The 13,059-nt window shown below is 33.5% G+C and overlaps 1 protein-coding gene across 1 annotated transcript in view; it reads right to left on the bottom strand.

Moving 5' to 3' along the window:
• LOC147074023 (G protein-coupled receptor Mth2-like) overlaps window positions 1-13,059 on the bottom strand; it is a 51,446-nt gene that overhangs the window by 14,757 nt on the left and 23,630 nt on the right. The window contains exon 7 of the mRNA XM_085944222.1: window positions 11,631-11,816. Coding sequence (XP_085800348.1) covers window positions 11,631-11,816 — 186 coding nt within the window. The remainder of the gene's footprint in view (window positions 1-11,630; window positions 11,817-13,059) is intronic.

Genomic DNA, 13,059 nt, shown 5'->3' with positions numbered 1-13,059 from the left:
GTTCATCCAAAGAATGGCGAATGATTCTATTTGCGGTTGTTGCTGGTAAATGTTCGTGGGATTTGAATCACTTCGAACTGTCAATGGTGTAGTGTGTCCAACATTTCGTGCTGCATGTCAAAAACTCAATTTGATTGAAAATGATACTCATTGGGACATGACAATCGCTAAAGCATTTGTTTCTGCATCTCCAAGTCAGATACGCACATTATTTGTTATCATTATTTCGACATGCTTCCCATCGAATCCACCTGAACTGTAGAAAAACTACAAGGATGACATGTCAGAAGACATTTTACATCGAATTCGTATCATTTCAGGGAATCCTGATCTCGAGGTGAATAAGGAGATACATAACCAGGTTTTCCTTTTGATCGAAGACATGTGTTACCTCATGTGCGGCAGTTTTTTAGTCAAGTTAGGAATGCCAATGCCACATCGTGGAGTGAATTACGCTTTCAATCTAGAATTGGAACGTGAACGTGAAAATGATCGAGATGCATTGAACTAATTAGTTCGAACGAATGTACCAATGTTGAACCCCCAACAGAAGGTAGTGCACGATACGTTGATGAAGGCAATTGATGATGGAAATGGTGGCTTATTTTTTTTCGATGCGCGCAGTGGAACTGGGAAGACATTCCTCATGTCATTGATTTTGGCCACTGTTCGTGCGAGATCCGAAATTGCTGTAGCAGTTGCTTCTTCCGGGATAGCGGCCACGTTGCTAAAAGGATGCCGAACGGCTCATTCAGCGTTGAAATTGCCGTTAAACCTTCAAACGACTGAAAAACCAATATGCAATATTGCGAAACATTCAACAATGGCCAAAGTTTTGGTAGCAAGTAAAATCATCACCTGGGATGAATTTAGAATGGCGCACAAACGCGCATTGTGAGAGATGTTTTGGAGGCGCAATGATTCTACTATCTGGCGATTTCTGCCAAACACTACCAGTCATTCCAAGATCGACCGCTGCCGATGAAATAAATGCTTGCCTCAAATCATTGACTCTGTGGCGCTATGTGAAGAACCTTCAGCTGACGACAAACATGCGAGTTACATTGCTAAACGATCCGTCTGCCGAAGATTTCTCTAAGCAATTTCTGACTATCGGTAACGGCCGTGTTCCTGTCGACGAATCAAACGGATTGATTTCGTTTCCGCTGAATTTTTGCAATTTCGTGTCAACAATTGGTTGAGTGAACGAGCAATTCTTGCGGCAAAGAACAAAGATGTGGATCACTTAAACTTCACAATTCAAAATCAAATCGTTGGTCTACTGCATTCCTTCAAATCTATCGACTGTGTAAGTGCTCGGCCGTAGTAATTTGGCGGGCGTGGTGCGGCGGCGTCTTGCGAAACTCAAACGTATAGCCATGTGTATTATGCCCGAAAAAAGACACTGTCTAAGAACATTTTACACACGGTTATACGTTTGAGTTTCGCAAGATGCCGGCGCGCCACCCCCGCGCGACCACTACGTTCTTGCACTAACAAACGAAGACGAAGCAACCAACTAGCCAACTGAATTTTTAAACTCATTGGATCTTCCTGGCTTGCCACCGCATAATTTACAACTGAATGTTGGCTCGGTAGTCATCATGCTTCGAAATCTGAACCAACCAAAACTATGTAATCCATTTCATTTTGGTTTGATTTTTGCACATTTATTGAACTTAAATCATTTTGAATATTCATTTTAACTTAATAAAAAAATAAATTTAATTCAGCTAATAAGTTAACACAAGATTATTGATTCTGAGGCGGTACGAAGTTCGCCGGGTCAGCTAGTTATAATATAATATTATGATATATCCACAACTCAAAGGCATAGTAACGGCACAATCTGGATTCTTTGGCCGATATTTCGATCAACGCAAAAACAATGAGTCGTTGTGTGATTTTGTTCACAAGATATCGACGGCCCCAGGAAAAACCGGTGTAAGTCTAAAATCACAAATGTTCAGGAGAGCGAAAAAACTAAAATATTTACGCTATTAAATTCATCATATAAAATGAGATAGTTTTTTCTTATCTTATTTAAGTAAATCAGATAAACCAATTTATGGTCTATATTCCTATCAAAATGTAATGTTGATTAATTAATAAACAGCTGAGATAATGTCAAAAAATCGTTTTTATTTGGAATAATATTACGCGCTTGGTGCTTTGACTTGATTCAACATGCTTTTGCGCGGACGAAATAGATTACAGACTCCGCGTAACAGACTCATACTCTGAGATGTAACCTTGTTTTACGTCACGTTTTTCTTTCTCTATACGATTTTATTTAGTAAACCTATATTTATAATGCTCTTTTACGGAAGAACCATCATTGCGCAATGTTTAACTCGAAATAATACAGCGTGTCTATAAAGTTTTAACAAAGAGTATGAGGATATATTGACATATATATATTTTTATACGGAGTTTTTATAATTTAAAAGTATTTAAGTATGATTTTTTTAATTTTTTTGTAAATTATTATTGATATTTTTATAAATAATGAGAATATGTACATTACGAAACAATAAACATTCAGGAAAAATGTTAATAATGGAATAATAAAGAAGTTGTATAAGAAATAAGTACATAACATTGGTAACTATTAGATTTAAAAAATAGCTAAAAGAAATGTTTTTTTATTCTTTACAACACAATTTTCATTAAAACTGTTGAAAAAACATAATGTCAATCGCCATGTAAATCACTAAGCCAATTTTAATTTATTAATAGTAGTTGACTTAATTATGAAAACTAGGGAAATAATTACTTATATACTTTATTAACTGCATCATTGTATTTCTGAGGGAATGAATTTTATTTAAATAAGTAATTACCATTTTAGAAAAAACATATGTACGGTTTAATACAATAATATAAATTACTAACCGCTTTGCTTATTTGAACATAAGAATGTAGGTAGTAAACAACTACTGAAATATATTCTTGAACATTTGGCACAGATATACCTATCTAAACATCATACTATTTGCAAAAATATAGATTTTCTAGTTTGAAAATTATAACTACGTATTAACAAAATAACTAATGTTATGTTTACCTAACAATTATTAATGAAAGAGAGGTTTATTACTTTCGTTCTCAGATGAGACCGCAGTCAACTGTGCATCATCAGAAATATTTATATAAAAATATATATTTAATATAATTATTAGGCTTGTATTACAAGTCCATTCGATAATTATGATTATGTACCTATCTAAAATGATATTCATACAGTATCTGTATAAACAAGAGAAATTGCTTTGTCAGTACCTACCTTCTATTTTTTTAAGAGTATCCTTATTTGTGCATATAATTTTATAATACCTTTCTATAATTAAGATTATAAAATTTCATATAAATTATGACCATATTAATTATCGTTTGTATTTTTTAATCTCAATCGTTAATATGAATGTTATTGCCAATTATAATTAAATATAGATTGATTATATTATATTGTCAACATAAACTTCAGTAAGTATATTTCTTAATTGAGCTCTGTTACGTTAATTAATACGATGTTTTATGATTTTTATTATTTATTTAAAAGGTTGAAATAAATGTGTACTAATACTCTCAAATTTAAATAATCAAATTTATTTTGTTGGTGTGGATTTGCATTTTTTTTATAAACTGAAAAAAAAATTTGCATTCAAGTAATTAGTATGTTCTTGAAATGTTATATTGTTATTTAATCGATAGCGTAGAGTTTTAATACAAATTTTCTCAAAGAAACACAGTTTACTATATCATTTGTCATTCATAACTATTTATTTTGATAGTTTTACAAAATGTATAATTCAGACCGATTTAAATTGGATGAAATAATAATTAGGTAGTTACTATTTAAAAAGGTTTTCATAATTTATAAAAATCATAGTCAATAGGTGAATAGGAGGTAAGTATATGAATTTAAGTACATACTTACCATTACAGACTTTTCAAATCCAATTGATATTTTAATTAAAATCTACGAGATACCGTGTACGATATCACCATTTGACATAGTTTATTTGAGTTTTTCACAAACTATAGATACATAATATTTATGTAATTATCTATAGTGTTAAAAGTCAAATAAGCTATGTCAAATTGTGATGAAAATATTATAGAAATGTTATTGTTTGTTAAAAGCAACACTGTATATTTATTTTGAACAAATTTAACTAACATCGAAAATTATGTCACCACTCACCAATGCTAAGATTATAATATATGTCTTTAATTAGTAGGTAATATTAAAAATTCCCAATCACCAGCGATGGGCTTGTTTTCAGAATACATACACATCATTTTGTTTACTTTACTTCATCCTTTTTCCAAAATATATCTACTTAGATAAGCATAAAATGCTTTAACAATTATTGACCATTAAAATTTTATTGTTACTTTCAAATTGTATTGTAAACAATGTCACGTCAAAACACATTTTCAAAAATCCCAGCCGCTTAATCCCTTTCGGCGAATGGCATGTAATAAAATAATATAATCCTTTGGGTAATTTCTATCTTTGAGGAATATTCAAAATACAAAATTATGCATAATTTACTTAATGTGTACCCTTTTATATTTTCAAAAATACTAAGAACTGACGCACGTGTTATTGATATTTAGACGAAGTTCATTACTATTATACTATTTCCAAAGCAAGCCATTCATAAATAATTCCATTTCAAAATGCAATGAAAAGGATTATTTAACTTGGTTGGATCATAAAAAAATAGTCAGCAATTAGTAATGTTTTCAAACTGAACCATGATAATAGTGATTTTTTATTATCTTTGTGCAAGATTAATTCAACCAAAATAATATGTAATGTCATTTTCTACTAATGATAAAATAACATTTTGAAGTTAAAACATAATATTTTAGGTAGTTACCTTTTTAGGTCCAAAATATTTGATTTTATAGTGATAGTAATATTTAATTAAAATATGTATTTTTCTACTGGGTATTTATGTAAATTAAATTTATATATTAGAATATTACAAACTCATTTTAAGTTAAGTAGGTAACTGCAAAGTAATTAAATATAATTATATATAAATAACGTTTTATATATGATATTATTTTTCTATTAAATAATATAACATTTTCAAATTTAAACTTTACTTCATTGTTTTGTTGAGTATCTATATGGGAGAGTAATCAACCGAAAAGAGTAAGAGAGAGATTGAAGAGGTCTTTATCATGCAGTGAATTAATTTAAATAAGCGAATCAAAATTAATATAATTACTTCAAATTTTAAGATAATATTAATAACTGAGAAGTTTTTTAAAGTAGCTATGCAAGTGAAAATTAATTCCGTTTCTTTTCGGTATTTGTTTTATATTAAATAATATAATAACTTAACTTTCTGACACAATAATATTGACTAACTTTTAAACTAATAATGCAAATACTCACTGCAAATACCTACCAATATTTTTCGGAGATAAACCGATGTTTTTTTAAATTATTGTGATACGTCAATATAAATCATGCTGTTTCTTTAGATTTCCGTAAAAGAATGTTATAACAAGTATAACAACCTTCTTATTTGTAAAATAAAGCGCAGTGCACTTTTGTTATCGAGGTATGACTATACTCCTCGGATATTTCTGTGAACACAAATTTGGTCGATGCGATATGTAGATATAGAGCACCATTGTCAAAAACCTAACTTCGTCAATTTTTATGCTAGAGACCTGATTTTTTTACAGGACATGCATAAAAAATTAAATATTATAAAAAGCTAATAAAACCGGAAACGCTATTTTCAGACTTACAATGGTTTTTCCTGGGGTCGTCGATATAGACATTTTATACATATTATTATCCACAAAAAACTCGGATAAAACAATGACTGCGCCACAAATTCACATCCCTTTAATTAATAGCATTATTGAATGACACTTTCAAGTATATTTTATTACTTTGGAAATATTTTATAGTGTCAGAAAATTTTGCATTTTAAAGTTATTAAGTTACAAACGGACAGTAAAAATATTTTGTTTTTTTTAAATGTATTATAATTTTTAATGTATTGTACATTGATGAGATGATGATTAAATTTGTGCAAGTAGGCAAGTTACCAAGTTAAGTAAATTGGCTTCAAACTTAAATATGCCTTAAATTTTACATAAAGTTCTGTAAAATGATGTCTTGTTTGGAAATAATGATCAATTTCAATTAAAAATGTTAATATTTTTAATAACTATTATTGTTTTTAGTGTTTAAAAGGATACTAGTGAAGCAAAAACATTAAAACTAGCACATTGTTCTGAAAATACCACCAAAAGACACCATCACAACAGTTTTAATCCACATATTGTGTCAAGAGCTGTCTGTTCAAAATTTTTCATACAAAGTTTGCGACCACGGTAGATGGAGGAGACCCCATAGCCACACATTCGGTTTGTTCAAACACTTTACAGAGCCAAATATCAACAGCACAACGATTAAGATTTCTTTTGAGAGCCAAACTTCTTAAACTTAAACTATATTGGTAGGTACACTGTTTATCAACTTAATAAACTTTAATTAAAGTTTTAAGTTTAAATAAAACTATAGGTACGCTGAATAAAACTCAATACTGATTTTATTTATTGATACAAATTAAATTGTAAGTAAGGTATCCATAAAATTAAACCATGACAATGACTGACAAACACTTAAGGGGGGACATGCTCGTCGAAGGTCAAAATTGAGTTTTTATTGTATTTTCAAACCATGATCCTGGACACTCCTTAAACGTTGTAGATAATCTATTTATATAATTTTGAAGCCTTATTATCCTTTATAGTTATTTTAAACATTTGATGACTGTATAAAGTATTTTTGTTACATAAAATAGTATTCTTTTAAACCTCTCGCTCTAATGTTTTAGAATATAGTCATATTTCGGTACATAACTGTGCAGTGGTGTTAAGATTTTTTACATTTATTAATTTTTAAACGCTTTTATAAAACCATTAGCATAATTTATTACGAGATAATTTTTGTAAAATATTCACGATAAAAAATTATATTGATAATCTCTGTGATCCCAAATTTGATAAGAATTAGGCATTTTATTATTCAAAAAATCGGCAAGATTAACACATTTGAAGATGATTCTAAAGATATTTATTATAAGCTATGTCCTTGACCATTCAAGTGTGATAAACATCTTATGAATAATGATTGCTTTATAATAATTATTGACCTAAGAATAAGGTAGTGTTTTTTAGAAATACGCTATTTCTTTTGTCATTCCCCAGTAGTTAAGTTACAACATACGGCCGTAGCCATAAATTGACAAACTATAATTAAAGTAGGGAGTAAAATGATATTAACGCGCGTGTTTGAACATGTACCGTTTAAAAAAAATAAAAAAAAATTCGGTTAGGTATGTAATGTCTGACTTTGGTCGTGACCCCGAACCGTTCCGTGACAGTGTCTCCAATTCTGACACAGCATTCGCTATTCTCGTGCAGGCATTTGATTATGCTAATGATCTTGGGAGAGATCCTGTATGGTCCCAGTATCCTCCAGAGGAAGGGGCGGTACGGACTGTCGAAAGCCTTATTATAATCCACAAAGCAGCAAGCCATCAGACTGTCCAGCACATGGCTCTGCTGGCGAAGACATCGAAGGTTGTGGTTTTGGTTTGCACACGCTCGACCAGGTAGAAATCCGGCTGGTTTTTCCTGAGGACGTGCATTATTGGGTCCCTTATTCTCATCAAGAGGATGTTTGCCAAAATCTTCCCCGGAACACTGATTGGCGTAATGCCTCGGTAATTGTCTTAGCTAAAAGGGTCACCTTTTTATGAAGTGTGATGATTTAACCATTCACCCAGTCCCTTGGACAGCGCTCTTCTTCCCACACCTTTGTCATCAGATGAAACATAGGGTGCAGGATTGCGCTTAGGCTGTACTTGAAGAATTCAGGATGAATGGGCAATACATAGAGCAAGCACAAGTTTGCGTCACTTCCCTCGATATATCGCCAACTCTTGCGCCTCCCGCCATTCCAGACCTGCAGCGTGTAGATCGTTTTTGTAGGACCACTGCAGGGTGAGGGAGGGCCGGCCACGACGACGGAACCCTTGGGGCTGTGACACAAGGGTACGAAGTGTCGCACTCTTTGGCGGCATCCGGAAGACATGTCCCAGCCACGTAAAACGTATCTTCGTGATTACGTCAATCACCGAAGGCTGCTGTGTCTGCTCACGAGCTCGGGTGTTTGTAACGCAGTCGCACCAATGTACCCATAATAGTCGGCGGAGACATCGATTCTCGACGCTCAAAAGCCGATACCTTTGTAAAGCTTAGTAAGATGCCATGTCTCACAGTCATACAGGAGCACAGGTAGCACGCACGCGTTGAACAAACGACATTTGGTCCTCACAGAATACAGACTGATTGACAGTGCGTAAGGGCCTTATAGTCGACATTCTTTGGTAGATACTATCAACTCTGAAAGTTTGGCGTTTGGCTGCCTCTTTCGCTTAGCGGTGTGGTGTTTATGGAAAATGACGTCTGCTATTGTTGGTCTTCGGCGAGATAAGAAAGAAAATTAATTTAATATATTTTTTTAAATTAAAAAAAAATCGATTGTATATTTTGAAATCCTTTTTATTTATATCGATTCGAGCTTTGATATTGTGATTATATTGTATGCTATGTATCATTGGCGAAGCTTGGAGGTAGGCTGTTAAGATCCGCCATAAACAGTGTACATTAAACTTTGTTAGCCATACGTATTTGTTTTTATTGAACAAATACTACAGTTTACAGATGTTGCTGATTAGTTTTTAAAAATCAATCAATCCCTGCCTAAACCAAATCATAATAATTTTAGTATACTTTTGGCGATACGACAAAATTGTGTACACTTTTTCATTAATACTTATTTGTTTTTGTTGGATTAAGAATACATACACATATTGTTGGTTCATTTTTTAAAATACATTACACCCTCCCTAAACCAAACCACAATAGATAAAAAATATTATTCTATCTAGAAAATATTTAAAGTTATGTATGATTTAATTGCATAATTTAAGATATTTTATTGATAGACGAGTATTTTTTTACTATCATCTATTATGGCTTGGTTTGCGCGGGGTTTAATTGAATTTATAAAACTAACCAACACCATCTGTAAATTGTAGTATTATTTCAATGAAAAGAAATAATACGTGTGACTGACAACGTTTAGTGTGCACTATTTATGGCGGATCTTAACAGCCTACCTCCACCCTACGCTACTGCAATATATATATTATATTAACTACTTATAAAGATTTTTTCTTATAATTGTTCGGCTGATGTATTTAAATGAAAATCGGTTAAGCGCAGGTGTATTTATTATTTATCTGTAGCGGCGCTTTTGTCTTTTTATTTATTTGTCCTGACGTCTACTGTCCAACAAGAAGATTGAGGCACAAGCTGGAAGTCGCTGTCGTCGACTAAATAGGAGGAGCTTGTTTAGTTCATAGTTTTAACACGTGGATAACTCGTCGCTAACCGGAAGGTGCTGTAATTGAAATGGGAGGAGCTTGTTAGTTCACAGTTTTATCATGCAGCCAAGAAGATCTTGTTCGACAGTAGATGGCGACATTGATACATAATGTAGCAATGATAATGAGTAATTAATTGGTGGAGAGTTGATGCTGTCTTCTTCACAATACAGTATTGCTGTAGGTTATGTTCCGATGAGTGACGTCGTTGACTCCAGATTGCCGTATGGAAGATCTATCCACCTCACTGGCGGTGAAGCTTGTGTTAGTAAATTGGAATCGAAAGGAACTGTTTGTATTGAAAGCGGTCGATCCATATCGCATACTGTTGTATCTGAAATGTAATCATTAGAGACTGGATTATATGCAACATAAAAAGCTTGAAAAATGCATGATCAAAATATTAAAAAATAAGTCATTTTTAGTTTTTGAAGTTATACTTCTTTTGGGCCGTTTGGTAGAGAGTGAAATTGAGAGACGTTACGAAAGTAATTGACAGTATGAAGTTAGCTGCGAATCAGTCAGCTGTATACACACGCAAGTTTGATAGTAAAATTGTTCCGTTGCCTAGGCAACGAATTTATTATTGTCGGCCATTTGTAAGTCCTTACGTAAACAAACGATTAATCGTTAGAGTGACAGTTGTTACTTTAAAAATAAAAACAACGAGAAATAATTATATAATTTAGTAATATAATATGTATAGAAATAAACCAACGGCGTTCCAATACGCGGCCCTTTTTCTTGAGTGTGTAATTTAACAAGATAATTAAGAGCTAGTCGAAGAATCTAGGTTATCACAAGTTTTGTTAAGCCAGAGAAGTATAACTTCTAACGCGCGTGGGGCATTGTATATTTTGCGTTTCATAGATTGTATCTCATTAAGTCATTAACCAAAACTGTCTTCAAATTCTTCTTATCTTATATCTTAATCTGGTCTGTGGGTGCACATGTATAAGCTTGCGCAGTCTCCCAATATTGATTGATAGAACTATGCTGGTATCTTTATACAGACCGTAGAATTTATCATTGTATCGCTTCCTTGTATAACCGTCCCTTCCTGGTTTTCCCATAGACATGACTGTAATACCCACAAGGTTGAAGAATGAATCATTTTTTATTGAAAACGCTTCAGAAACAATCTTAGAAAATAATTATCTATCGTATATTAGATGAGTGCTTTATCAATGAAGCTAGCCAGTGACGTCCCTAGACAAAATGCCGCCCCTGGGCAGCGCCCAAATATCGTCCCATTTTTTTTAATACAGTATTTTGTATCATCCGTGTACGTGTCGTTTCTGGCACCAAGGACGTCGAAAGGCAACGGAAGTAAACTAGACATTGCGAACTCGACAAAAAAAAATACAGTCCTGTTAAACCTTTCATGTTAATTAATACATTTTGATTTTTGAATTTTTTAATGGAAAGATATTTTCATTATAACTAAGTTTACGTAGCTATTTCTATATATGTTAAATGATTTTCCTCGATTTGCCGCCCTTCGAGTAACTGCCGCCCCCAAGCGACGCTCAATCAGCCTACCCCTACAGGACGTCACTGAAGCTAGCAACAAATCAGAGTTATGAACTAACTGTCAGTACCAATTTTGAGGCTTTAGTTACTTACTGACCCAGATTAAATGTTAAAAACATGAGATGATGGCGGTTTTAATAGTTTCAGTGACTAATAAAATGACAAAGTTATTCAGAGAATATTGCAACAACGTCACTTTCCACAAAGAAATATAAATATTTAGTAGATATACTAAATTAATTTGATGGTATTTAAATATTAATATCAGGGAACTCAGAAATAATGGGAACTGAAATACATAACGGGTAAGGCGAAGCAGGTAACCGACTCGAGTAAGGAAGAATCCGGGCTAAACTTACACACGTGTTAAGAATACGTTTTACGTCGAATACTAAAAACTGCTCTCGGTTTATGCATTTACGCTCATTTAATGTTGGTGTATTACACACACTATTGCACGTGCATAATGCGTGCTTCATTTTCGTAGGACACTCACACATTCAAAACCCTGCATCAAGATGCGGCGTATTAAATATAGCTTATCGGTATTCTATTTATTATCTGTTCTGTGGTTAATATACATATTTCAATTTTTACCTTTTGATGATGAGATTCCTGGCTTTCCCCTTCAACACAAATGTGACAAAGATGAAGATGTTGTGAGCGATGTTACACAATTCGGTGAGGATCCAGAGGTATTGAAACAGGTCAATCATGTCGATAACGCATTCAGCTACCCAGTTAATTCCCATTACCAGAAACAGTTTGCAGTAAAGGTTGAACCTGTCAAAGAAATTGATCATAACGAAATATATTGAACGCTTGTTAACAATATTCGATCGACCCTAGAGCTTGATCAGATGACACGTGTCTCGCCGCAATACGCCGCGAGTGCACGTGGACAGCTCAATGAGGTCACCTGTACCTCGACCGCACGTGAGAAGTGATACGCGGCGATCACACGTGGACGGCTCAATGAGGTCACATGTACCTGGAATGCACGCGAGTAAAATCGCGCGTATTCCACACAGGCAATCGCAAGCGTACGCGAAACTTTCAACAACGCGACGTTTTTATAGCCATTCCAAAATTAATTACGTCACCTAGGTTGTACAATGCAGAGAATATATCTTGGCAGTATATCGCGAGATATTAAATCTCAAAAGAGCCGTGCGTCACTTTTGAGTTTTGAGTTTTTATTTTGGGTATATAGGTATATGGACGCAGTACACATTTGGTACTCGAACGTAAAGCGTGGTGAGACATGCGCTATCTGGACAAGGCCTGCCCCGTCCAGCATAGGCGCGTTCGGCCGAGCGTTGAGCGGCGCGCGCAACTCAAACGTATAACCGTGTGTGAAAATGTTCGTAGACAATGACTTTTTTTGGTTATACGTTTATACGGTTATACGTTTGAGTTGTGTGCGCCGCTCAACGCTCCGCCGAACGCGCCTACGCTGGATGGGGCCTAAATTCTCGTTCTGCCGATATACCATGTTATTTTTATTGCTATGTTAGTCTGGGATCTCCCCAATTTTTTTAAAACTAAATTTGGCAACTAAAATGTGAACTAATGTGCTCGTAGATAATGAAAATAAGCTTTCCATTATATAATTATATAGTACAGTGATGGCGAACCTATGGCACGCAAGATGATTTTGCATGGCACGCCAATGTTTTATTTTGAAGAGAGTACCTATTAATAATAATTTAAACAATAATGAAGACGTAGCAATAATTTCTTCAGTTTTACATTTTTTTTACCAATCGATCCGCAAACGGAAATGACGAAATTAATGCGTACATGACAGATGTCATTGTATAAAAAATAACAGGCAAATACTCTTCAAGAAAAAGCATTACGTTTAATGCAGATATATTTTATAATTGCATAGGTCGGTCCTTAGGGTTTAGAAATTTATTGATCGAGCAATTAAAATTAAAAATATTCAATCAACAAACCTAATGAAATTTATCGGCAGTCATTCAAATATAATAGCTGCTTGTTATTTTTGACTCAAACATAA

Source organism: Rhyacophila brunnea, unplaced genomic scaffold (genome assembly GCF_057557595.1).
Source record: "Rhyacophila brunnea isolate RB1 unplaced genomic scaffold, BYU_Rbru_1.0 scaffold_17, whole genome shotgun sequence".
Lineage (NCBI taxonomy): Eukaryota > Metazoa > Arthropoda > Insecta > Trichoptera > Rhyacophilidae > Rhyacophila > Rhyacophila brunnea.
Note: the sequence above shows the minus strand (reverse complement) of the source record. Positions and strands in the feature narration are given on the sequence as shown.